Source organism: Pseudopipra pipra, chromosome 8 (assembly GCF_036250125.1).
Source record: "Pseudopipra pipra isolate bDixPip1 chromosome 8, bDixPip1.hap1, whole genome shotgun sequence".
Taxonomy (NCBI): Eukaryota; Metazoa; Chordata; class Aves; order Passeriformes; family Pipridae; genus Pseudopipra; species Pseudopipra pipra.
The window spans coordinates 7,072,969-7,100,863 of NC_087556.1; the positions used below are offsets into that span (position 1 = coordinate 7,072,969).

The 27,895-nt window shown below is 40.8% G+C and overlaps 1 protein-coding gene across 22 annotated transcripts in view; it reads left to right on the forward strand.

Annotated features, from left to right (window-relative positions):
* Positions 1-27,895, forward strand: part of ANK3 (ankyrin 3) — a 365,805-nt gene that overhangs the window by 219,518 nt on the left and 118,392 nt on the right. For 13 of the 22 annotated variants that reach the window (XM_064662403.1, XM_064662383.1, XM_064662392.1 and 10 more), the window contains exons 5-8: positions 3,651-3,749; positions 7,078-7,263; positions 9,051-9,149; positions 21,121-21,219. In XM_064662403.1, coding sequence (XP_064518473.1) covers positions 3,651-3,749; positions 7,078-7,263; positions 9,051-9,149; positions 21,121-21,219 — 483 coding nt within the window. Of the gene's footprint in view, positions 1-3,650; positions 3,750-7,077; positions 7,264-7,822; positions 7,847-9,050; positions 9,150-21,120; positions 21,220-27,895 lie in introns of all 22 variants that reach the window. The other 9 variants (XM_064662384.1, XM_064662386.1, XM_064662397.1 and 6 more) reach the window with 1 other exon arrangement.

Below are 27,895 nucleotides of genomic sequence, written 5' to 3' on the forward strand. Positions count from 1 at the left end.
CTTGTCTGCTCTACCCCTTGCCGAGTGGTCTGAGAGTACCAGGAGGCATCGTGGACATATCCTCCACCATAGGCGTGATGGTGCAGTGAAATCCCAGGCTGTGTTCAGGTCTTTTCCCACATGGGATGTCAGCAATCCTAGGATTAACTCTCAGTTGCCCACCTCGTTTATCAACAGAGAAAACGTAGAAATAACGTCTCTGTTTCAAGTTGTCCCAAAGCTGCACACCCCTGGAGAGGAAGGAAGTGGAGGCACATCCAGGGGTGTTTGCAGGGTACTGGAAGTGGTTGTGTAACAGGCAGCACAGTAAAGTATGTACCCTTCAACCTGAGATCTGCCCTAGGAGTGTCCTACGAGCTGCTAACTTGTTAGAGTCAGAGGAGATACAGATAGAACAGAAGAGTGGGAGAGAACGTGTTCAGATAAAGGGATCCTCTTTCACATAATTGACTGTCTCAGGCTTAATTGAGCTCATCCCCTTTCCTTGTACAAGGAGCTACTGCAAGCATATGCAGAGCTTATAACTTTGGTCAAGTCCTTTGAATGAATGTTTAGGTCAATTATAGAGAATTTGAAATAAAACAGTGCTGGTGTTAAGAGAAGAGCAGTGAAATGAAACAGAAAAACTCTGGCTCGAAAAATGCATGAACTGCAGATTGCTGAAAGTCAGGTGGCTGTGCCAGAGATGTCCCTGCATGCTGCCCCATTCCTGTTCTCCCTGCTCAGGGACTGGCTAGCAGGCAGGCAGTGTCAGAGAAGGGTTCAGACAGTCTTCTCAGCTGGCCCAGTGTTGCCGTTTTTCTGTATTATAAAGATGTGGGCATGATAGGAAATGTTTGTTCAAAAGGGAAATTAAAAAATTTACATTTTAAAGAAGCATGGTGGGATTTTAATTAATTGGTCTCTCAAGTAATATGAACAAAATGCTTAATAGAATCTATTTCAAGAATCCTAGTTATTTGTGGTCTATATTTCATGTTTTCTTCACCTGGACAAAGAAAATGGGTGGCTCAGTTCTCCTTTTTTTACTCCTTTATACTAGCTAGTACAGCAATATTTGGTTCCAGGCACCATACAATTTACATTTAAAGAGCACAACAACAACAAACAGTATTTTTAAGTAAAATCTTCCATGGCTGTTAAGGTTTGCCTGTTAAAGAAATTAAGATGGGGTTGACAGGATCTTTTCTAAAAGCTTGTGTTTGAGAACTTGTGTATTCAGCCCTGAAACTAAAAATAATCTGAGATTGTAAACATCTTATATAACTGCATTGTCCATACACCCTAAGGTTTTGCCACATGTTACCCTTATTCTACTAACATACAAGAAGTAAAGATTTATTTCTCCCCCCACCCCATTATGGTTGCCTTTGGTGTTTTTACTTGGGACACACATACAACACATATATTGTCCATTCCACAGCAATACCTGGCAGTGAGATATCCCAGCTGAGATTAGCCTTTTGAGGAGGTCCCTGGTGCCCCCTGTTACCAAATAGCCCCTGGACCAGCTTTGTTTGTGGTGTTGAGATCCCTTGAGCCCTATTAAAGCTTAGAATAAAGTTCTGCTGGATCTGGCATACCCACAGAGACTACCCAAAGATTTTTTTTGTTTTGTTAAAAGACCTGTTTTCTGTGAGTTTGGCTTTGTCTCCTCTTTCCTTGAAGGTAACAGCTCTTCCATGCTGACAGGGATGTTAGGGTTTTCTTTAACCAAATCTTCCCGTCTGTAAAAGAAACACCTCCAAACTGTAAATTTTTACTGAGTTTGAATGTTGTACCTCTTCTAAGGGCTATGTATCATTATTGAAGACAAAATTATTTCCTTAGGCCTGTGCTGCCCTGGCAATTCCAGCCTCTTTATGAAGAGAGAAGAAAATGCAAAATATGGCGGGGGGGGGGGGGAAGATGTTGAAAACCTTACGCTAATTTTAACGTAGGAGAAAAGGTTCTTCTGTGTCCCTAAATGATAGTAATACTTGGTTCTGAGAATTTTTGCCTATTAATTATTTTCTGAAACTTAATAATTAGGTAGTCTTTCCTGCTGCCTTTCTAACTGCAAATATTTGAAACTGAAAAAATTAATCTTTCTTTCCAACTGAGTTACTAAATAGATATTGAGTATGCCATGAAATGACAGGGACAAATGCCAGACTGCTGTTCACTATAATAACTTGTAGTGTGATATATTGGGTACCAGAAAGCAAGTGCTTTCTGGCTTATTTGCTTTTAATTAAGTAGAATTTTGTGTGTGTGGAAACTAAGGCGTTAGGCCTCGGTTCTAGAGAGTGCATTAACACATTGCTAACCTTAGGCTTTGGCTGTGATAGGACTTTATGCTTGTAGCTGTGCTTTCCTGAACAGAGGCCAAATGATCAAAATACTGGGGCAGCAGCAGCAGACCCTGCAGCTTGTGCGAGCCTTGTAAACATGTGGCCTCACAGCTGCTCAGTGTCTGGCTGATGGTGAAAGTTCCCCTTGGATCAAACATCCAGTTCACGCCATCTCCTCTCCTCCTGTCCTTTGTTCTGACCTCGTGTTTGTCTCTGCTGCCAGAGGAGCCTCCCTCGTGCTTGGCCTCAGGTCACCTGTGCTCTCCTGTGCCCTCAGCTCTGCCCCGCTGCTCTGGCAGTTTTCACTGCAGCTGTAACTCAGCCCACTTTCACTCCTATAGGTCTTAAGCTGTGGTTTCCCTTCACCTCTCCAGAGCCCAGCAATGTGGATGTTTCTTCTTTGATGCAAATATACGGCCAAACTCTTCTCAGCTCATCTCTGGCTCTGTTAGTTTTTCTGCAGAATCCAAGTCAGTGTCCTGCGTAACTGTAGCAGAGATTTCAGAAGTTCTTATAAAAATAGGGAAAAGATACATTGCCTTAATGTTAGTCCCCAAAAATTCAATTTCTGAAAGGCTGTGACCTGTTTACAGTTAAGGCAAAGACAAAAGCATTGACTGTAAGAGGAAGGCACTTACTGAAGAATGAGTTAAGCTCTGCAGCCTCTAATACTTGTATTGCATTGATTGAAATCACTCACTTAAGCATAATTTGAGAGATGCTCTAATGTGGTCGGAAACACTGATAAACCTCTCTCAGACTACTGAGAACCAATGATCCTCAGATCTCCTGGTGCCTGAAATATGAAGTAGCTCAGTGACCACAAGCAGACTGTGCTCAGAAGGCAGCTCTTCGAGGAGATGGAAGGCATATGTAGCTGGACAAGTGAAAGAGAAGTCAAAGCTAATGGAAAGAAGAGGAAAAATTGGCAATTACTCCAAAGAGCCATTGCTCTTCCTTTTGCTACAGACTTGAATTGTATTTCCCTGTCCCATTTTGCATTTCCCGTGCTGTGGCTGTATTTATCAGGAAATTACTACCAAATCATCTGTCCAGATTGATTTTTCGTATAACTTCACAATAGATATAAAAGGAATTATTCTCACCTAGCTGTAGGAATTGTATCTGGCTGAAAGATTCCACTGTGTCCCTTTAAATAATATTACCCCTCTCCCATCTTCAGTTAAGTCAAGGGAGATTGATTAACTGGTGTGTGAACAGTTAATTTATTTCTCTCCTGATCTACCTGACTTTGGCAGACCTGTGCTATGTATGAAATGTCTGCAGAGTGTTTACACTCTTGTTTTCCTATTTCAGAATGGCTTCACTCCACTGTACATGGCAGCCCAAGAAAACCACCTGGAGGTTGTTAAGTTTCTTCTTGACAATGGTGCCAGTCAAAGCCTTGCCACAGAGGTAAAAGTTTGAATTTCACGCTTTATGAACAAAGTAAAATGTGCTTCAGCAGCAACTTCTGCCAGCTTATATCAAACTAGTCTTTTAAATGCAAAATTAAAGACGAATAAAAAGCTCAGCAATTTAAGCTCTCTCTTCCCATTTCTAAAATTAAAAAAAAATTAACTAGAAACAGTTCTAAATATAGATGTGTTCTTAGTCATAACTGGTAATCTTTCAGGTTAAGTGCTGAAACAGGGAAGCTGTGTGTATAATATAAAAGTTCTCTGTGCTTTCATTAAAAATAGTGAGTAATGAGAAGGATGGCAACCATAAGGCAAGAACAACTGTCTACCTGTGCTTTGGAGCCAGCCTGGGATACCAGGAAAAACCCAAGGTTACTTGAAATGCAAAATTAGCTTATTGCCACCCTATACCTCATGGTGTCACTGTATAATGATGTAGGTATGGAATCTTACTCTTTTGAAGTCAAGACTGTAAAAAATCCATCACTAATGGATCAAAATTAAGTTTCCAAAATCGCTAAAAATAAGTTTTAGCTAGAAGTGTACATCAGAGCTACTTTCTAGAAATCCTCAAAGATACGAAAGTCAAGAAATGAAAATATATATACCAAATATATATCAAAATGAAATATTTTACGTGTGAAAATTAATTGAAATTTGAAGTTTTCAGTAATCTCATATCTATTTCTTTATAAAAACTTGGAAAGAAGGAAGACACAGAACCCTCAGCATTCCTAAGTCTCAATATACTCTGTATACACTGTACAATTTTCTGAAAATAGATTTTTAAAAAAAAAAATTGAATAGGTACTTGGATCTTTTTCTTTGGTGTTGTTTTTCCCTTGAGCACTGTATGTCAGTTTAGGTTGAGCTTTTCTCCAACTCAGCTTGATGATAAGGTGCAATCTAATTTTACCCATGGAGAATTCCTTTGAAGATACCAGACTACAAAACAGTGTTGCCTTGATTGCCTTTCTTGTTTGAGATAGTTGCTTATGGGTACTTTTTTATTTTCTCTTGTTCCAAGTCTCCATATAAATCTGATTTCTCTTTATCTTAAGTACAAGAACTTTTTTAATTAAAGGATTGCCACTTAACTAAATAGTCTATAAAAAATAAAACTCTTTAATGAAGGTGTTTTAATCTAAACAAAGAAAATAGTTCGTTCTATTTTTGTAAAATGAATTTTTGGATTTTGATTTTGTTGTTTTGTTGGTTTTTTTTTCTGGGATGGGCTTTGACTTATGTTTTAAACTGCAGCCATTGATTATAGTGCTTAGATCACGGCACTTGGAATTATTTTTGTAAGTTGGCACCTTCGGAGAGCACTTGGTGGAAATGCATTCTTGTCAGTGCTAATATTCCTGATGGCAGTTTGTTTGGCCTTGGTACAGGAATTTCTGCACACACTGAAATGATGGGCAACTCTCATCAGAGTTAGGAAACCGCAGGTATAGGGGATGGCAGCTCTTCTGGCCTTGAAATGAAGGGTTCCAACCCATTTGCCTGCTCACTTTTCCTTAGGGAAAGGAGAAAATATTTTCCTAAGATTGCTTTTTAATATATATTATTGTTAGCAGCATTTTGAGCAGAAGAGAAAGCCTGATAAGCAAAGACATTGTAGATACCTACACTCCTCTTCTATGTGAAGTGGCTGAATTTGCCACCCCATCAGCTGTGTAAGTAGAGCAGGAAGCCAAGGTCCCCAGGGTTTCTCCGGGCAAGAGCCCCCATTTCTGCAGGTACAGCACAGCTACATTGCCAGAGCCCTCTTGTGGGGATGCTCACGGAGGTTTCTTGGCCTTCAGAGCTGCACAGCGTTTTTCACACCCCTCTGCTCACTGTCTGAGGCTGTGTGGTTGTTTGACTGCAGCCCAGAGCCCTGCCCCGCTGCTGGAGGATGGGGAGCTGGAGGCAGCATGGAAGGTTGCTTAAATGAGGGGAAAAAAATTAAGGGAAAGCTTGTTAGGACTCAAAGAATTTCAGTGATTCCCTGAATTCAGTGGTTCCTGCCCCCCTCTCACTCCTCCCACCAGATTTTGAAAATATGCTCTTTTTCAGAGCCTCTCCTTTTTCTCCTCCTAAATTGAGGTGTTATTTGTTTGGTAAGCTAGAGAAAGAAATTCCTTGTTGAAAACATTACTTTGCATTCTAAGAGTTAAAAAGTTACCACTTCAACTCTGCACCTTTGATATAGGGTGAGGATCTACATCCTTCTGCGTCACTGCTGCATTTCTGTTTCATCCTCACACAGTTTCACTGTGACAGCAGTAGTTGCAAAGCGAAAGAAGGTGTTCGTTTACTAAACTGTAGTGAAGTTTGGTAGTACAAGCTTTGGATATAGTCATTGAGAGACAAATGTAATAAATAAACATCTCAAGTAATTTGCCTTTGTGATTTTTTGAGTAGTTTAAGGATATTGTGCAAAGCTGAAAGTCTCCCTGGATTGGAATGACAGTTAAATGTTTGGGAAGGAGCAAAATATAAATGATAACTCTTTCATTCTTTAATTTCCTAAGAATCCATAAAAATAAAATTATAAAAGCATCCCTGAGTGTACTTTTCATGTGTTTGAGAAATCTGCTCTGAAATCTGTTAAACAAAAACCTTCTGTTTTCCAGGTTTCTTATTCTCCACTGATTTGGCTATTAGCTAACCTGAAGGAAATAATTTCTGTTTGTAAGAGCGTTGTCCATCATGTGTATTTAAATTTTCATAAATGGAAATTGTAGTAAAACAACTGGTATTTTGGGAGAATAGGGTATTCATATTCAATTATCATATTTTAAATCCACGTATAAAATATATCAGAGGATAAAGATCAAGTATTGTGGGATTTTTTTCTTTGTTTTGGTTTGGGTGGTTTTTTCTTAAAAATAATAAAATAGATAAAAATCTAGAGATGTGGAGGGAATGGATGATAATTTACTATGGAGACATCGTTAACAATTTTAATTTTAAAATTTCAGCTTTTTATACCTTTAGTATAATTAAACACTTACATAAATAAGCATCTGTATAATTAATTGTTAATTTGTGAGTGATTTTGCTTTTTTTCTTTCCTTCAAGTCTCAATCATGTTTGTTTCCTCGTGTCTTGTAATTTTATGTTAAGTCTGAAGTGCCAGAAAGGTGTTTTGAGCATTTGGAACCTACTTCACCAACACTTTACTCATTGTGGGCTAATTTTAATTTGCACTGCGTTACACTTGGCGTTTGAATTTGAGCCAGTACTGTTAATTAATGCTGAGATCTCCTCCCTTCCCCTTCCCACCCCCTGGGAAGCTTGGAACCTGCGTTTATAGTCCCTGTTGTATGTTGCAGGATGGTTTCACACCTCTGGCAGTGGCTTTGCAGCAAGGTCACGACCAGGTGGTTTCGCTGCTGCTCGAAAATGATACGAAGGGAAAAGTCCGTCTGCCCGCCCTTCACATCGCTGCCCGCAAGGACGACACCAAGGCAGCAGCCCTGCTCCTGCAGAACGACCACAACGCTGATGTGGAGTCAAAGGTCAGTTGGAAAAAGGAAAAAGGTTTGAGGCTACAAGGTCCTGACCCACATGTATTACATCTGGTGAAGATCTGAAGATCTCCCTCGGTGTGAAGCATTTTTGCTGCAGTTACACATGACTTCCTTTTCTTAAGAATAACATCTGATTTGCTTCCTTTGCCTCTTTCTTCCCTGTTCTCTTTCTGTTTAAATCAGGGTTAATTTCTCTTGTAGAAACTTTGCAAATGGAAAATAATAAACAAAGTTTTATTTGAATTATTCTCTTGGAAATGAAAGCCAGTCCCGCAGTGGTGGGCTATAGGTATTGTACAATTCAGCCACTTGATTAGTTGTTTGTGCAGTTTCTACTTTAAAAACTTTGGTAAACATGTAACAATTAGCATTCAAGATACTTGCTCATTGAGCTTCCATTCCGTCGAGCTTCCTTTGTGTGCCAGTTGTGCTGCCATCTGAGCTGCCATGCCACGTAGCAATCATGAAGCTTTCTGCATCCATGTCACCAGTGGTGAACTAACCGTTCATTTTTTCCCCCTCTTTGCTTCCAAATGTGTTAACCTAGATGATGGTGAATAGAACAACAGAGGTATATATAAATATATATATGCATCATCACTCCTTCATGACTTAGTGCTGCTGCATCATTTCTTCCTCCTTTCTGCATCGCCTTTTATAGGATAGACACCTGCTTTAGATGAAATGAAGTAGCATGTGCTAGAGAAGACTGTAGTTTAGATACCAGGGCTTTCTGCAGCTGAAACTAGGGTTTAAAAGTAAGAGCTAAGCATTCTTGGGAACCAAAGAGCCATATTATGCAAGATGGAGTTTTCAGGGATTCTCATGGAGCATGTGTTTATCAGATGTGTTAAGAGCTGCAGACAACCCTGTCACACTGTGCATCCAGGTCTGATTCTAGGCTTCTGCATGACACTTACCTTGATGGTGTCAGCAAATAGAATGATCTGATGGTGGTTTTATATCTGCAAAACTCCCAAAGCAAGGCAGTTGCAGCTAGCATGGCTTGCTAACAATTTAGAAATGCATCTAGTTCCCATAAGGTTTCATACTTTGCAGGATTGATGGAATTGCTGCATGTTTTAGCATTATTTTATAAGGAAGTAAAACTACTTAAGTATGAAAATCAGTTGCTCAAGTAATTTTATCAGTAAAGCATCTTCTAATTAGGGTGGTAACTTGGGGTGTCTGAACATAACCCAGTGTGATTGCCCACAGTGGGAGACTGATCTTTATGGTACTAACCCTTGGAAAAAAAAGTCATATTAATAATTTAAAATAGTCTTTGATGTTATTTTCATTTGCATCTACTTGGAATTTATAAAAATCAGTTAGCAAATACCATTAAATGACTTGCATTTGAACTTCTGCAAAGAATCTCAAAGAGATTTAACTTGCAAGACTGATATAATACCAATAACTACATATTTCTACTTAGCAGTTAATTTCTTATAAAAGTCAGATCATTGCTTTAATACTCACATGTTTTGCTGTTGTTTTTCTGGAATAACTGAAAGTTTTATTCAGCTTCTTATCTTCTAGAATAATTATGTTAATTTTTTTTTCCGTCCTGCATAGCAATATAATTTTATTTATATCTCTCTGAGATACTATAAATAAACATCAGTGAGTGAAAACTAGTACAGAATTGGAGTGGTGACTTGCAGCAGACTCCTATTACTAGCTTTTGTCAGTGATGTGCTACAGATTTTGGAGCAATACAGAAATATTTTAAAAAAGTATCTATTGGTTGTGTTTTGTTTTCTTTTTTCCAGAGCGGGTTCACTCCCCTCCACATAGCTGCTCACTATGGAAACATCAATGTAGCCACATTGCTGTTAAATCGGGGTGCTGCTGTGGACTTCACTGCAAGGGTGAGTGTGAGATATTAATTATGCCTAGTTTGCCTAAAACATCACTTTGCAGCAGCTTTTCCACAGAGGTGTGGAAAGGTGTGTCGCTCCCACCAGCCAAGGGGCCTGACCTGACTGCACTTGTTATGCTACCATAGAGTGTAAAGGGGCTTTCCCTGGGCTGCTGAACTGAACCTGAGCTCTAGTCCTCACCTTTGAAAACATCTGTTTTAATCAAAAGGAGCTGCTATTGTCGTAGTTCCAGTGTTGCTGGAACAAAGGTAGACTGGGATTCAGTGATACAAAAGCTTCCATCCAGAGCTTTAAGGTATGGCAGGAGTGTTGTGTCCCTGTTGAATTCTCCTCACTGTGCAGTTGTTTCCAGTGACCATAAAGTCCAGGTGAATAAAGCATCTGTCCCTTCACTGCATATATGAGAGTCAGGTGATACATAATAAAGGACATCTGAGACACTGGAGAGGTAGAAAATGGAATGAGATTTAGAAATGGAGAGGAGTCAATAATGGGAGCTGTATGGCAGAAACCACGGTAGAATGAGGGAATTAACCCTCCTGACCCTGTAAAGGGGGCACCAAAGCCAAGACACAGCCCAGGGAGTGACAGGGTAGTTCCTCTGATGGATCAAAAATTGTCAGGAGCCAGGAGTGAAATACTGTGGGCTTTCCCAGTGTCCCCTTGGTTCACTCTGGGCTGGTTGGGGAGCAGCTGATGGTGGCTTCAGTTCTGCCTTCTTGCCTGTGGAGTGGGTCCATCCTCCCAGAGGCAACTGGACTGCTCTGCAAGCCTGGTGCCCCAAAACCAAAACTGACCAAATAAATAAATTAATAATAACAACAAACCAACCAGCAAAAAAGACAAACTGAGGCTGTGCAAAATCTAGCTCACTAAACCTTACCAAAACAAAGCCAGGGAGGAAATGTGGTAGTGATCCCTGAGACTATAGGAAGATAAAATCAAGGGAACAAGAGGCATTCAAAGTGAAGGCAAATGCTGATGCAAGAGTAAATAGGTATAAACTGACCTGAATTAATGTTTTCTAGAAATTTAGAGATTTAATATTAAATCATCATAATTAATATTATTTAATAGTTATTTCATAATTAATATTACATATAAGTAATGAGATTCTGGAGCAACTTTTCAATTAAATTAGAAAAAGCAAAGGAACCCCAATGTATATTCAAGATTATATTAATGAAGGGAATTATGTCATATGAATAGTCCAGCAGCTCTTATACTATTGCTTAGAGCATTTGCACAGAGCAAAAAGTCAATTGCAGTATTTTTTTACTTTAAATGGTTTGTATAGCTAAAAACTTGAATGCTTCTATAGTTAAAGAACATATTTACATGCAGCAAAGTGTTTATGACAAGCGTTGCAAGCCCATGAAAACAATAAAATAATATTGTGATTATTTAGCATAGAAACTACTATTTTACTTTTACAACTTTTTATATTAAAAAAAACCAAACTAAACCAACAAACCCTGAACAGTTCTTTTTTAGAGACTATGATTAATAGGAGGAATTGGTGGAGGGTGTGATAGAGCAGGTATAGAAATTTTGAACAACACAGACCCAGAATTTTTTCCTTTAAGTGTAAGTAGGAGTTCAGGTGAAAAGTGTTGGTGCTGGCCCACTCTTCATTCAACATGGTATTTTATGAATGAAGGTAAATCTCCAAAGCTAAAATACTGAACCAGTACCTACTATTGCTGGTGAGAAGAGTACTTACAGATATTGGGTCAAACTGATAGCTGAGTATCAAAGGTAAGGATCAACTCTTATACATCCCCCATCCCTTTCAAATTATCTTTTTCAAATCACATTCATCACTAAATATATTTCATGGTTTTGGTGAGAGAGGTTAGATCCACATGAAGTTCACAAACTAAGAGCAAATTTGGGGGTTAGGGGTTCCTGGGAAGCTGCTGACTATGTGTGCTTTCCTCTCACTGATAACATTGACCTCTGATTTCCAAGTCCTTTAGCTGACCAAATTAGAGCATTAAGGCATTTCATACCATCATGAGCTTTGGCACTGAGTATTTGATAAGCTCTAATCACAGAAGCAAGGAAGACAAACGGGGTCTTAGGTGAATTCTTTCCCACTCAGAAACAAGATTAGGGGTTAGCAGTGCTACTACATTAGCAATTAGCAGCATTTAGTACCAGTACCACTAAATACCATCTGCCTATGCTTGTTTTAATAAAATAATAAGTCTTAGGCTTCAGCAGCTCTGTTTTGGATTAGGAGCACTTATGGAGAGCACATCCAAAGTAATAAGGCCATTATTGCCTCCTCCTCAAGATCTAGACGTTACAGGTTGTGCCTCCATTAGTTGTTACCATCAGAGAGAGGCAGAGTTCTGAGGTAGCTGGGGAAGTGTGGATGCAGTGACAGCAGCCTGAAAGAGCAGTGGGCTGAGCTGTGACTCAGAGCACTGAGCGGCTTGTTTGTGCTTGGGATACTGGGTGGGGGCATCCAGAGAGCGCGCACATCTCTGCTGTGTGGTGGTTGGAAATCTAGATGAAGTTGTTGCGACAGAAAGAATTGTAGCATAAATAACAGTAATATGGAGTTGAATTTTGTTCCTTAGTGCTTATCAGATGGCGGGTAATGAAAGCACTGCACAGAAAGATGAGTTAGATTCTGGTAGAGCAGCAAATTTGTAGGCAAACAGAGCACCAGGAGAAGTTGCGTGCAAAGTACAGTTATCAGCACCAAGTAGCAAAACCCTTGCTTGATCCTTGATCACCCAAATTGCAAAACAGGTACTAAAAATCACCCATATCAGCCTGCTCATTGCCACCTCCTTGCCTCTCATTTCAATTTCTGTAGACACTATCCATGATGTGCTGTCTCCTCACTGGAGCAAAGGCCTTTATTGAGTTGTTGACAATGTGAGATGAGCAACAGAGCAAAGAAGTGGAAGGGCTGTAACCCAACAAAAATCATACCATTTGTAGGTCCTGTAGCTTTCTTTCACAAAAAGCAAACTTTAAGATGGGCCTGTCAAATGTATTCTGTGTTTTTGCAAACCACCAACCATCTTTCTTTTGTTCTTGTTAAATAAATGCAGATCAACATTATCTCTTGATTTGTGTTTAAACTGTTTAGGAAAGTAGGAATTCTGGGGACAGATTTGAACAAGACGAGATCATTGTGGTAATGGAAGATGCTTGTGTGAAGGGGGCAATGTTAAGCCAAAAGTGTGAGGGCAGGATAAATAGCCAGCTCCCACCATCGGTATAGTCAAGGTGGGAAGGGCCGAGAAAAGGTGAATGGATGTGTAGGATGAAAGCAGAACTCTGAGCCTTAAGGCCAAGAGCAAGTGTGGTAAAAAGAAGAGCTGGTGACAGGATGTAAGAAAGGAGAGGGCAGACCTGTGGCAAAGGAGGTCTCTTCAGCTGCTGCTTTCAGAGTGTTTCTGAGAGGCCCGAGGGAAGAAAGAGGTTCCAGCAGTGATGACAGGTGATGCCTTAAGCCCCTAATGTTTTTTTTATTTTTCTAATATTGGTAAGCCTTATAAGTTTTATAAGTAGATTTTAAAAACAGCAACCCTCCCTCCCTTTCCCTTTCCCTCTAGCACCCTTAGTTTACACATTCCTTAACCCTCTTACCCCATTCTATGCTCCCTATATCACTCCTACCCCCGAATCCAGTAGAAATGTTTAGTCTTTTGTCAAGGCAAGGCCTAGATTGTTGGCAGAACAGCATATCAGGGCCTAAACCACAGAATACGGTCAAGAATTGGGTGACTATGTACCCTTTGTGCTCTGATGAAGAGGAAGGTGGGATGAACGGAGGGTCCCGAAACACACCCCAGACCCATTTTCAGAGGGTGGACCTGGGGCAGTCCAGAGTAAAGGCCACAGGGTGGACACATCTGGGATTGGATGGATGGTATTATAAAATGTAACAGGCAGGGCCGGTGCGTGTCTTGTAACATCTTTGCCTTGGCATAATAAACTCTTTCTTATCTCACCCCTAATTAACTGCTCCGGGAGATTTTTTCAGCACCTAACTCCCACGGCAACACAGGGAAAGACATGAGCTTGATGATGACTCTCAGTGTAAGGGCAGGAGGTGAGCAGTGGTGCTGTACTGTAAGTAAATGATGTCCCCAGTGATATCCAGTAGCAACTGCTTCCCTCGCCCCACCGGTGTACACCTGCCTGCCTCTCAGCTGTCATATATTCCCTTGTTCCCTTCTTTCACTGCCACTGGGAAAATAGGCATCGCTCCAGGAGCTCTTACAGGTGTTACAGTGCCTGCCAGCCTGTGTACCTGCTGACTGTAGAGGCTGGGAGGGTTGGAAATGTACCTACTTTTACAGGTTTGCACTCTTGCAGCCAAGTGACTGATGTCATGTCAGCTCTTGCATTGAACTGCGTTAGCACCTCTGTGTCTGTGCTTTCTTCTCTTGCCTTGCTGCAAGTGCAGGGAAGACGGCACAACAAAATTCCCATTGGAATGGATGGAAATTGTTTCAGTACATCAGCTTGTGATGCCCTTTATTCTACCTATAAACAAGGAAGCAGCTCCAAGAACCTTCCTAACCTCGTTCCAAGTGAAACAAGATCTCCTTATTCTGCTGGATGTTTGCCATTTTGTAATGAAGGGAAAACACTCATTCCAAATTGCTTGACTTCTTGGGCTCAAAGTCAGCAAAAAACCTGTCACAATTACTGGCAAGGTAACAGGCATTTTATGTCTATTCATCATCCTTTTTCTCTAGTACATTTTCATGTCTGGCTGTGCTTCTTTGAAATGTTTCGAAGCTTAGGAAATCCCTTCATTGCCTCAACATATTTCCCTCTTGTTTAACTGGGAGGCAATCACACATGGGCTAAAGAAGTGGAGGAGGAGAATAAAGGGTAACTGAGAGTGAAGTCAGCCTCCTCTCTTAGCCAGATTAACATATAAGTGCAGTCACTACTTGTGTTTTGAATGATTGCAGCAATTCCAGGCACCATTCTCTTAGCTTGATTTTGGAGAAATCCTGTGCAGGAAAGTTCTTTTGCTATAAATCTGAGCCTTGTGGAGTGCCTGCCCTTTCCTGTTCAGGCCTTGCTTGGGCATTCCCAGGAGCAGTGCCCAGGGAGGGCAGGCAGTTGTATCTGCTGGGATAGAGATGTGTGTCCAGACAGCCCTGTGCTAACTTAGCAACAAAGATGTGCAAATTGGCATTTCTTCAAGGCTGCTATGCCAACCACTGAGGTGAGGAAGGTGCTTTGAATAAACTATTTTCTGGAAATTACAATTAGGAAAAAGTTATCTTTTGGGGGTTCACAGAGTCTTCAGATATCGTTCTTCTGAGATGATCTTCCAGTGAAAAGATCTGTTTAGCCCAGGTGAGGAAACGCCTTTGAAGCTCCACCTGTTTCTGAGGAGCACAGTGGTTAGTAAGGAAGGAAGGAATTCTTTGAAGCTTCCAGAGCAACAGCTGAATGAAACCTCTGTGGCCCCCCATCCACTCTGTACTTGAGCAAGTCAGAAGATTGAGGTAGCCAGGAAATCCTCTTTGTGAAGGAGACCTCTCCCCATATCTTTCTTGCCAAAGCAAACAGGAACTGTGCCATAAAACCACATCCAACTCTGTGAGTAGCCTTCCTGATACACAGCACTCCTTGTTCTGGAGGAGATCTCAGTTCCACTGGGAGTGGGCTTTGCCTGCAAAAAGTTTGCTTACTGGAAGGTTGAGAAAGGATTCAGTAATTTTTGAGGGTAGTGTGAGGACAACATGCATTAATGATGACCCTGAGGCTGAGAAGCAGAACACCATTAGCCCATCAAAAAGAGCAGGCAATATCTAAGTGACAGTGGCAGAAGAGAAAAACATCTTATTTCCCCAGTGGTAGTTTGCCATAACAGCTCCTTGCTATAGTCTTCCTTCTTTTCTTCCAGGATTCATTTTATGCATCTCAACCCTGAAGAAAGTTAAGTATAGCATACAAGAACTATAATAGCACAGAATAAGATTTATTGCCATTAAGTAGAGGAGGAAAAAAGCTGAAAGTTATGCATTCTTGCCAGGTTTCCTGGAAAGCATCTGATTGTCTGTTTTTATCTTTGATTTCTGAAACTTCTATAGAAGCCTCAGGGATCACAGTAACTGCTACTAGAACATGAGACTTTTCTCTGCAAGGATTCTTCTGTGTTATATCTCCGAGTTTCAGAAAAATACAGGAGAGAAGTATGAAAGTTTTCATATAAAACATGTTGGTATAGTTGCATACCGCAGCCTTTAAATGCACGGCATAATCTTCCCATACCTCCAGGATCTGGTAATGGTGGTAATATCTATGCAGTGGTGTTGCTAACAGTTCCAGTATGCAACAACCAGCAACCAGCATTATGCTCTTTTCTTAAGAACCCCTAATGATGAGGGATTTTCCAGACTGCATAGGAAATTTCTGCTTTAGCAGTCTGGCTATTTTCAGCTTCTGTTTTATTCACACATTCTGTGTCAATATTAAGCTCTTCCTAGAGTCTGCTGTCAGTTGAGAATTGAGAAGGACTATCTTAGTAAATTCCAAGTTCATCTGAACATTTTGGTAAGAAACTGTTTGGGTTTGGTTTGTTTTAAATCAAGGAAGTGAAATTTAAAATCAAATAAGTGTAATTTTTCTCATTAAAACTGCCCTCCACTGAGGGGCTGGGAGGAGAGCTCAGAGGTGGATGTAAGTTCTCCAATTGGTAGCAAGGAGAAATACCAAGCCCCTGTGACATTGGCAATGAATCTTCACAGTTCCTACATGATCTGCTGCTCAGTCAGCATTTAAATCAATGCAGCACATGACTGGGAAAGGTTTTCCCTTTTTCTGTGTGCCTTCCTTTAAAGGTACATTTCACAGCCCAGTATGATACTGTAAGGGCAAACATTTACTTTTCTTTGTGAATATTAACATTCTTATGCTTGTAAAATCAGACTGTCTGATGGGAGAAAAAGGCCATCCCATAGGACAGCGTAGCATAACAGCAACCAGGGGGAATTCCTCGTTTTCTAAATGCATTAAAATATAATCATATAAGATGTACTGTGTTTGCACTCTGCCAATTTTAACTTTTTACCTGTTTTTTTCCTGACTTCCTAACCATTCGTGTTGCTAATTTGTGATAGTAAGGAGTTATTCTGACTGCTGTGGTGAACTGTGGTGGATAACACCACGTGTCAGAGGGGAGCTGATCTCATTTCAGATGGGAAATGTTTCAGATGGGACTTATTGCTCAGCACAAGATAACTCGAAATTTTTTGAATTTTCCTGTGAAGCTGTAGATACAGAGCTGCAGCTGGAAGGACTTAGTGTTTTCTCTGATCAGGCACAAGCAAAAGCCACTGGATGTACAAGCAGGTCACTCCTCACCCATTGTATTTGTGGATGTTGTGAGGTTCCAAAGGAAGGCAAAGGCCCTGTGTGAGAGGGTGGTGGGCTGCAGCAGGCAGTGGACAGAGACAAAGGGAAAACCACCACCCACAGTGTTGTGAGGTGTAGAAAAAAATTGCACAGGTCTAATCCATCACGTTTTGAGCTATGTGGAGTTTCAGAGCACTTAAAATCACGTGCCCCAGGAAATCTGCCAAGAAGGAGATGTTCTAGTTGATAATCCTGTGAGCATTTATTGCATAGTTTTAGGTCGCTATTCTCACAAGTTCTACTTCGTGTTCCCTGTAGAATTTGTTCTCAAGTTGAATGGCAGGTTGGATCTCAGGGGTCTGCCTGAGACATTAATCCAGCATTTGATATTTCAACAGCGAGGGCAAGCAGCACTCCAACAGACATTCTAGTTCTGAACTGCATCTTTTATAGGCAACTTTTTGAAGGCATTTCAGCTTTATTACTGCAGGAAAACATCTTCAAAAGTTTCCTGATTTACTATTCTATCTTAAGAACAAAGGGAGAAATTTACAGAAGATCAGACAGATAAAAATAGACTGAAAAGACAGCAGATACTGTTGATACACCGAAGAATTCAGAACATTACATTTGATGGCTATTTTGTTTGCTGATACCACAATTTTAGTGCTAATAACCTACACCGAAGTTGCACATATTATGAAGATGTTTTTATCTGTAGTTTTTTGTGATAAGTACAAATAACTCTATTTTGAGTTGCTTGCTGTGTTTTGTCATCAAATAAAATTAATGACGATGTCGTCTGAGGTTTATTGATTTCTCAGTTCATGTTTTTAATTGTCGGATGGGAAAGAACCGTATGTATGAAACCTCTAGCTTTAATTCTTTAAGACTTGACAAAACACAGTATTGACCAAAGACAAGCTGCATTCATATAATGCATCTTTTCATCTGTGAGGAGTCAGAACTCAGCCAGCAGAATTATTACTTCGTATTCTTTGCTACCGGTAGAAGCTCAAATAGCAAAATGGCAAAATTAAATTCTGAATAGAGACTTGCACCCTCACTTTTTTTTTTTCTTTATTTCCCCACAGTGTTTTCCTGAGATGTTAGGGATAAAAAAGGTTAAATACATTTTTAATTCTTTGTCTCTTAATTCTTTTTATGAACTGTCTGAATAGGTTAATAAAGTACTACAAAAACCGTAACCTCCTTCCAAGGGAATGAGTGTTGTAGTGCTCTTTTCCTAGAAAAGAGTAGCTGTTTGTTCATCCATAAGGACAGATATTACACCGGACATACAGAGTTTATTTTGCTTGATTTCTCCTGCTCCATTAGTTATTTCAGAGTAGCTGTGTGTGGTTGGTTTTCCTAACAGTTTCTAAAGTGATGGAGCGATCACATCCTTTCTTCATCCCTCTTTGCAATGTGAACTTGCTGACTATTTTCAACCAAATGTAACTTCAGGTTTCAAGATCCTAGAGATATTAAATTTATATTTTTCATCAAGACAGATGATCAAATAGAGCAAAGATTAATTGCTTAGCTCTCCAGCTTGCAAAGTGAGCTCAGTCCTTACTCAGTGCTGGAGAATTTCCCCGTGTTTCCAGCCAGGGTGATCACTCCTCTCAGAAACTGAGAGAGAATTATACTGTCCTAACAATTTTGATACTAAGCAGAAATATGAAGGTTATTTGAAGAAGACTCCTCTTTGAAGATGGAAGTGGGTATTTTTATTTTTTTTCCCCTGTTGCAAACAAACAGTGTGACCTAAACATTAATTGCTAAGTGGAAGTCATTTCTTTTGGAGAATGAGATGTGTATGTGCCAGCACTCATCCACCTACTCCAGAATTGACTCTCCTTCATTTAAGGCAACAGGAGCTTTGAACAAGTAGACTGGCAAATAATTAGATCCAAAGTGCACATTCTTATATGGTTATACCCTCCCTGTGCTGCACGAGATTTAGCTTAGTGTCAAGATGAATGAGAACCAGACTTCTAATAGGTATTTGTCCTACCTTTTGTAATGCTGTCCCTTCCTCCTCCATTTCTTTCTGGAAGTTTAGATAAGCCTTTTATTCTAGTCTGTGTGTGAAGCAGTAAATTATTAGTACTAAAATATTTTGATATATTAATAGGGCACTAGGGTCTATTAGGCTGAGTTAACTTCTTTGCCCATCAACCCCAGCAAGTGGAAAAAGGTGTTCCTTCAGTATAAATTACCTGCAGTACCTCATACTTGAAGACATCACAGTTATTTCCTTTACTGTTTTTTTTTCCTCAGGAAAGTAGAATTCATCTCTGTCTCCCTTTGACCTCAGTAACATCTTTCCTCCTGGGAAGAGAAAAAGCCCAGAAAGTATCTCTGCATAATTGCTTTTCTCCTCTCTTTTTTTGTCCTCTTTGTGGCTGATACAGTAATATAGTGACCCCATATTATAATCAATGTCAACTCCTAGTCAAATGGAATTTATTCTTTTTTTCAAAACCAACTCAAAAAATAGGAGTTAAGCAATCACAGTTTTGCCTCCCTGGAAGGACTAGGCAGGGTGCAATTTTTGTGTAATGTGCTGAGCATCTTTTTGTTTTACTTTGTTTTTTTAAAGAAATGAGAAGCTACACTGGAACAGCCATCACTTTGATGCTCTAATGATCATTACTGTTGTAGAAAGAATCTCTGTCATTTAATCTTGCTAACATGTCTTTTACCTCTGTGATAATATTAATTAGTACTTTTTAGTCACTGTGAGTTAGCTCCATAGTGAAATTTTGTGTAAATGAAAATGTAACAGCTGGATTAGGAACTCGGGAGATATGATTAAGCTGTGAGTCAGCTTGTCACATCTGAGAGGGGATCTTTTTTCAGTGCTGGTTTTCTGTCTCTCCGCTCCCCTGCAGTTTTGAGGAAGCAGTATCGAACAGTTTGTTAGCCAGGTAAGACACCTGTACCTCTCCCCAGCTATTCAGGGGCCTTTCTGACTCAGTCAGCCCTAGGACACATGCTCACTACAATGTACTGCTTCCTGCTCGGTCACAGGGAGGCTGGTTTTACGCAGCCAGCTGTTTGCGCTGCCCCTGAACACACGGAAACATGTTCTTCAAAATTCTGTTTGTCTTCGTACAGTGGCTGCACGCTCTATTTAAATCCTTTTATTTTTACTTGGCTCCATATGATCAAATATATACAGGATGTGGCCTTCATACGCCACAAAATGAAGGATTCATCAGAGCATGAAGAAACGTCCCGGCTACATCTTGTTAAAGAAGTGCCTTTGTGTGCGCACGCGTTGGTTATGTAACTGCCCTGGATGTGCAGCGGCCCTGCCTGCTGCTGGCCTGCCAGGCGCCACTCAGGGAAACAAATACACTTCTTTACAGTCTCACTTGAAGTGTACAGCGTTACATCCATCGGAGGGACAAATTGGGCAGGTGAAATTAATGATGGAACCGAGACAAAGCTGCTCGCGAGGCTTCCAGAGCTTGCTGATACTGTTCAGAAATAAAATAGCGCTGGCATCTCGCTGCTTTTGAATTAGCTCTACAGATGTAATGGTTTTATTTATTCACTGTGGCTCCTACAAGGCCACTGCAGTTGTGAGGTGTGTATCCTTATCACTACGTGCTCAGAAAACAATCATAGCTGGATTACATTGCTAGGATGCAGTCAGCAGAATTGCCTGATTTTAACCCTTATGCCAAAGCTGAGGCCTGAGGCACAACCACATCACTGTATAACTCTAACCACAACTTGGTTGTTTTTCTTCTGTGCTGGTTTAAGAGTTAACCAGCAGGGGAAATGAACTCAATTCAAAGGAGAGATTATAAGTCAGAATAACAATTTATTAAAATAATACAGTAAGTACAATCATACAAACAAACAATTGGTCTCAACCCACAAAACCCAAAGGTATAACCCAGTACCCTGGGGCATGAACAAAGTGGTGTTCCTTGGGCCCCGCTTGAGTCCAAAGTAAAGGGAGAGGGGAAGAACCTGCTGGTGGGAGAGCTGCTGCAGTCTGGCCAAAAGTGGTGATTGCAGTCCAGTGGTGGTCTAAGTCTGGTTGAGAGCGATGAGCTGCAGCCTTCCTCTGGATCCCACGAGTGGGTTGAAAAATGTTCTAAGACTTCAAGATTATATATCCTCCAGTTCAGGCAGGAATGCTCAGTGCTTCCCTCAGGGCGGGGAGTTCCACAAAGGGTGTGAGGACAAGAGCATCCTCCTATCTCACAGGCCTCTTAACACCTAGTTTGTAGCCTGAGGAGTCAGGCTCTATGGGCAGAGGGTTCGAATAGTCTATTCACAACAGTTTCTGGGAAATGGCATGGAAGGCTATAGAATACACAGTTTTGGGTTACACCCATGCCATGATGAACTGGTCTCAGTTGTCCTAACTAGGACAGTCTTCACAATGTGCAAGTCAAGGTATCAGGCCCGTAATTCACATGTGTGGTTAAACATAGCTTCCCTTTGCTTTCAGCCTTTCAGGGAAACAAACTGTGCTATGCTTTAGCAAACTGGGCATAATTCATTCTGTGAGCAAACCAAACACAGAATTCATGAAAGAAGGACATATGCATATTTATTTTCCTGTTGTTTTCTTCCACAGAATGATATCACACCATTGCATGTTGCATCAAAAAGGGGCAACGCAAATATGGTCAAACTCCTACTTGATCGAGGAGCTAAAATTGATGCCAAAACAAGGGTAAGCTGAAGTGTGAATGCTGTGAGTGACTGCATGGAACTATTGCCTCTGACCTGTTTGTTGCTGTGGAGCTTAAATCATTTATCTTCCTGGCAGGCTACTACAGCTGCACTGCATTTATTTTTTATGAAATGGTTGCAGTAGGATGCTTACATTTTGCATCTCTTAAAGCAGTGTGAGAAACACCATGTATATGGCAGAGCTCAGAACCAACCATTTTCCATGTTCTCTGTACAGTTTTTAATTAGGAACTGCTTCTAGCTACTTGGGGGTGGAGGTGAATGTACAGGAAAATGCTAAAAGACAAGAATTCAACTAAGATATTTCCGAATTTGTATGCTAACAGGGTAACTTTGAAGTGCAGTGTGTGTTTGCCTTTCACTATCCACAGGGCAGTGTCACAGAAAACAGTGTGGCTGATGAGTCTCATGCAGCTCAGCCTGTGTGTGACACGGGGCTTTGCTGCTGGCTGGGACTTGTCAGCAAATGTGCCGGGCGTGGGGGATGGTTTCCATCAGGTTGACACCTAACTCTACCCCCTGAATGACTTAGAAACTCAATGCATATGGTTATACCTAAGTGCTGTAGTTAAAACCAAACCAAACCAGGGATACTTTATTTAATTACTCAGTGGAAAGAAAAAAAAAAAAAAGGAAAAAAATCAACTGTTTGGAAGAAAACCTAGAACTGTGGTGCTGTGGGCTCTCATGGCACTTTGCAACACGCTCCTCTGTGTGAGAGGTAACTCTCAAAAGCTGTCACTATAATTTTTTGGCAATTGTCGTTTTCTTGAAATACTAGCTTATCACCTATCTCTCTTCCATTTTTAATTAGTCTGTATAATTTCCACCAGAATCATTCTAAACAAATGAAATTAATAACCTAAGAATAGTTTTTTCTACAGTTATTACTGTATCGACAGGTTTCTGTTTGGTTTTCCAGTGTTTCAGCAGTCTCTGAGATTTCCTGCCGGGCTTGTTAGGAACATTTGTATTTTTTATTTCTGTGGCAAATTCAGAAACTGGGTCAATTTATTTTGCCATTTCTTCATTCTCTCCACGTTTTTCTTTAGTTCTTCTTCTCTTTGACCTTTAGTCGCTGGTGATTTATTCTTAACTTTTTTTTTTCCTAATTGGGGAACATGGAAGCAATGACTTTTCATGGATAATACAAAAAGTGGTTATAATTTCTGGGCTAAAGTATCATCTGCCTACATGCTACATGGGGGTTGCCAGGCTGAGGGGCGTGAGCCTATGGTATGGCAGGGAGGGCCACCTGTGACAGATGTGCATTTGGTCAGAGTGGGGAGAAGGAGACTTACAAGGCACTGTGCATTTCCTCTCTACAAGCATTTGTGTGGCCCACTGCAGCCAAAACATTGGGGACTACTACCCTAAATAGTTGGGAGTCCAGCTTGCTCTTTTCTTTTAGTTAGGAAAATTCGTGATCCGCTTCATTTCCTGTATCACAGGCTCCAGGGTCGGACACTGGGATAGTTTATGTAACTAAAAATACAATCTGGGACGGAAACAGGATCTAGGAAGAGGGCAGAAGCATTAACAGCTCCTGAGTCTGGCAGAGCTTCCCAGTGAGGCAAAAGGCAATGGATGAGTGGTTTGTTTTTTCTGGCTTCCCCCAGGCTGCCTGTTTCCCCAAACACCCGTCCTTTCCATCAGTCAGAAGGGATTTGCGTAACTTCTGCTGCTTGTGCTGTACGTGTGTCACTCACCGGTGCCCTCTCTGGCGTTACCAGAGGCATCACTTTCTGGCAGTCAGTGAGTAAGTGGAAGTTCTGCTCCCGGCAGCACTGACTCATCCTGGCGAGGGTTTGCCAGGCTGTGGTCTGGGCGGCTGTGCCTCTGCCAAGGAGGCTCAGGGAGCCCAGCAGACACTGCATGGCTGGGAACAGGGAACGGCATCGCTGGAGTACATCAGGAGGGATTTAGAAATCAATAGGAGAAGCAGTAGAAGGCTGAGGGTAATGTGGTGCTGGATGAAAAAGGGCATTGTTTCATAAGTGTCTGCCTAGTTCTCATAAACAAGAGCAAAGATTAATTGCTGTGAGCAGTTACAACATACATTCCTGCTAAATCCCTCTTGTTATTCCTACCTGACCCAGTGTTGTTTTCCAAGGCTGAACAATTAAGATATGCCAATTTTGTAGTCATTTCATTTTTTTAAGCACCATCCTTCTTTTCAATGTCCCAGATACAGAGTGGCCTTACAAAATCACAGGATGACAAAAGCTTCAGCCATATCCTTTTGCAAGAGCATCACCACTACTGAATGTATTGAAAGGCAAAGAGCAGACAAGGCTGTCTTTTCTGATACATGTGTCAAGTCACACTTATCAGCTGGATGCCCAGGCAGAGCCCAACCTTGAGTATTCTGCGAGGGGCAGGTGCTGAATGCACACACAGCTTGAAAAACGGGTGGGATTTGCATGTGAAAATAAGTGAGCCTCCTGTTACCAGATTTATAAGTGTGAGACCTTTCTTTTTTTTTTTTTCCTATTTTTTAAGAGAGGAGCAGAATTATTTTTTTATATAAAATAGATTTTGTCTTGGATACCATGATATTATTTAATGCAAGTGTTGATTGTGGAAGACAAACTGGCTCCTTACAGGTGAATGGCAAAGGTTCTGCACCTGTATGAAAGGACAAGAAAATTTTGAAATTGCTGTTTTTTATTGCTCAGGGGCAGAAGTTCTTAGGCCTTTGTTTGTCCTGTTTCAGGTCTGTAATTCACCTTTAAATGAGTATGCAGAACATACTGTTTTGTGTTGTTGACCAAACGCTAGCAGGGCCAGGATTTGCTACTCTGACTCTTAGATGGGACAGATTTAGCTATTCAACTGTCATTTTGCTGTCTGTTCCTGCAATCTATTCTCTCTATGGGATACTGGAATACACTGCACATGTTGTCTCTTTTTATTTTTCACAGACATAATTATTTTATAGATAAATTCACATAAAGCCTTTCCCTAGTAATACGTAAGTTGAGGTAATGATTTCTTCTCCTTAGTCATTTCCCTGAGCAGTTGCGTTTGCTGCTGACAGATGGTCTTGGAAACTGTAGTGCTGAAGTACTGCACAAAAGGTTAACGTGAAGGGCTAAATCCTTATCCTGTTTAAATTATTGGAAAAGGCATTCATGAGCTCCCACTTTCTCTGTGTTCATTAGGACCATAAATACACACCTGAAAACTATAATTGGGAGTTGAAATAACGTGTGAGCATATGTGGTTATTTCCAAAAAAGATCTCCCAACTATTTTGAGACTCAGACATCCTTTTTTCTTTTTTTTCCATTTTAGCTCACACTTAAGAGTTGCACTGTTTATTTTAACCAGCTGTTTATCTCCCCTCTGTCCTTTTTGTGTGTGTGAGATGTCTAGCAACTGGTACTTGGGACTTGGTACTGAATTCTTAAGGGTGTTCCTCAAGAACTATGTGCTGCCAGGGCAGCTTTAATCATTCTGGTTTTTAACTAACATTCTGAGCAAAGAACTAGTAACGCCTCATGTAACATGTTTACTGAATGTTGCCCTAATTATGTTTTCTCTGTCTTCCAGAAAAGACTTTAAAAAATAAAATTTAATTAGAGAGGTTGATTAAATTAACTTGATTTGCTTTGGCTGTTTAATACTGTATATGCCAAAGTGAATTTGTGTCTGAAGCAGGCAGCAAGCAAGTTTTAGCCTGGATTAACAATAAGTGTTTATAATCTTCATTCTACTGATTTTGCATCTAAATAACAGGCCAGCACTCATATCTGCATGAAAACATGTGGGATATGCTCTTTGAAGATGCATCAGATCATACATAAGCTGCTTCAGAAAAGCCACATGTATTAAGATATAAAATAACTACAATAGCACTGCCTTGGCACTCTGAGTGCATTTTGCACACGCAGGGAGAGCAAACCTCATGCGTTGCCCTGTTGCACAAAAGGGGCTGTTTGCAGTAATGCCAATGAAGTGAAGAGTTCAGGAGACTTGGAGCATGGGGGGGCTGTGAGACACAGAGCCCTGATGGGCTGAAGAGCATTCACAGAGTCACTGAGCAGCGCTGGGAATGATAAACCCCGGAGGCAGCAGTAATTGCTCCCCTGGGGAAGTGTGCCTGCTACCTCTGACTCAGGGGAGAGGAGCACCTGCCACACTCCTGCCAAGGCCATGGACAGGCTCTGGGACTTGGCTCGAACTCTGACAAGCTCTTGCTGACTATTTACATCTCAGTACAGTTTTTACTGGGTGTTGTTTTGTCACTCTAAGGCTGGGTTAGAAGCTGGTGCTCGCTGATGGGTACTGATGGTACTGAGCCCACCATGGCTTTGGGGTACAGCCCAGGGAATGGGCTTTGGGGTACAGCAAGGGAAATCCTGGGAGAGCAGTGATGAGGAAGAGGCAGAGGTAGCTGGGGAGCACAGGGAGGCTGATCTGTGCTCCTCAGAGGTCCCTTAAAGCCACATGTGGTGGTGGGGAAACGCTGCAGCAGAGGGGCTCCACTGCTTGCACCAGGCTCTGCTAACCTCAAGCCAGTTTTGACTCCAGTGTTAACAAGATCTGAGTCTCAACGGGGACCAGAAACCGTGCTTAGATCTCATTTGTTTGTGCGTGTCTGTGTTTGAAATAAAAGCTAAAGGAGGCAGCAGCCCCAGAGATGGGAGTGCAATGCTAATGGGAGGCTTGTGCCTAAGCAGAATTCCTCCTATTGTCCTCCTGGCTTTGCTGGAGCTACTCTCAGGCTCTCTGGAGGGATAGATAATGCAGATGATATGATTTATCATGTCAGTGCATACTTAGAGAGTCCTTAATCTGCAGATTATTGTCATAATCGTTTGTAATGGTTTTTCTGAGCCATTGCAGGCTACCATAGTAAGGCAAGTTTGCTTCCTAATACATGTAATATATTTTTTGCTTCAATAGTATAGTCTATGTGAACAGTAAATAAGTAACTAGAAAATCTCCTGACAAAATCAGTGAAATCTTGCTGAGCTCAGAGCAGTCTCTTTTAATCTCAGATTCTCAATTTTTAAACAAAAATCTTTGTGATCTGTGTTTCAGGTTGTCTCTGCATGTTTCTTTACCTGCTTTAAGTGTCATGCAGCAATTAAGTAAACCAGTGAACAGACAGTGTCTTTTCAAACTACAGAATAAAATCTCTGCAGCTAAATTATCTGTCTTGGAGTGTATTTGCTCTTTGCAGTGGGAGTTCCTGACGTCATGTTAACAATAGCTATAGATCAGCTGCTCCAACAAGCACCTACATGCATTGTAATGTTGTGTCACACCATGTGATGCATCTGGTGGTAGTGACTATTGTGTGGACCAGAATGAGCTCCACTGGCCAAGCGTGACTGTCTGCCTACTCCTGAGCCACAGAGACCTTGTCAGCCATAGATACTCTGAGAGGGCTGGGACACTGTGCTCTGGGGAGCACTGAAATAGTTTTTAAGGGTCTAGACTCATACATGAAGATGCTCAAATGTGTCTCATTCTCTGTGAGCATGGTATGTACTACCCATGGTATGTTGGTGAAGTGAGCTGGGGAGGCATTAAATCTGGAAAATGTTCTCTACCTCACTTTCTGTGCCTGATCTCCTTGAGTGTCTATCTTTGATGTGCCTGGAGAATGTGATAATTATAGGAAGTAAAAAGAATGAACAGTCTAATGTTACATGATAACAATCCAACGTACATGATGATCTTCAGCTCCTGCCTACAGGTCTCTAGTTATCTAACCTTGCTGCATTTTATTTTCTTTCCCATACAAGTTTTTTTATGTAGGTGATATTTTTATATTATTGTGTCTGCTCAGTACTTGATATGTGGAAACTTCTGGTATAGGAAATATGCAGTACCATTTTAAACACTTGTGAAGCTACAGCAGAACATTTGCAACTTGGCTGATAAGTTCACAATTAATGGGTTTTGATGTCTTTTCTCTTTGTCTTTAAATGTTTTGAACAATACATCTTTAATTTGTGTGGTATGAATTTAACAAGATGCCCTTCCCTGTTTGTGGGCTGAAGTAAGAAAAAGAAGCAGAAATGACAACAGAGTCAACTTCAGAGATGTCAGGAAGAACATTGTGGCCCAAATTGTGTCCATCTTGCATGGAAAATGACTCTCTGAGTTAGGGGAGTTACATCTGAACCAAAATCTTTTCTTCATCTACATCAAAAACATATGCCAATGGAAGAAAATGCACAATGTGAACCATAAAAGTCTGAAATGAGAATTTCTACCTGCTATTTTTCATAGTTTTATTAAGAAAGGGCAAAAAAGTAGAAGCAGGAGAGTGTAAGGCTCTCTGAATCACCACCTCCTCTCCCTGGCTGCCCTCTACACTTTGCAGGGCTTAAGCTGATACTCTAGTAGACTGTGATGGTTTGGGAATTACCAAAAAAGAATATTATAATTGTGCATAAAAAATATGACTAAGGAGGTATGTTAATAATACTTGCTATACATACACAAACAGACAGAGAGGGAGTGCATGTGTATGAAGCGAGCATAGAATGTGTAAGAAGGAATTAATGTTGTGACATACATATTTTATGTAATACAACGTATGTGTTTTCAAGAGCTCCAGAAGACACTGGAAGAAGGCTCCAGAAGACACTGGAAGAAGGCTCCAGAAGACACTAGAAGAAGGCTCCTTCCTTTATG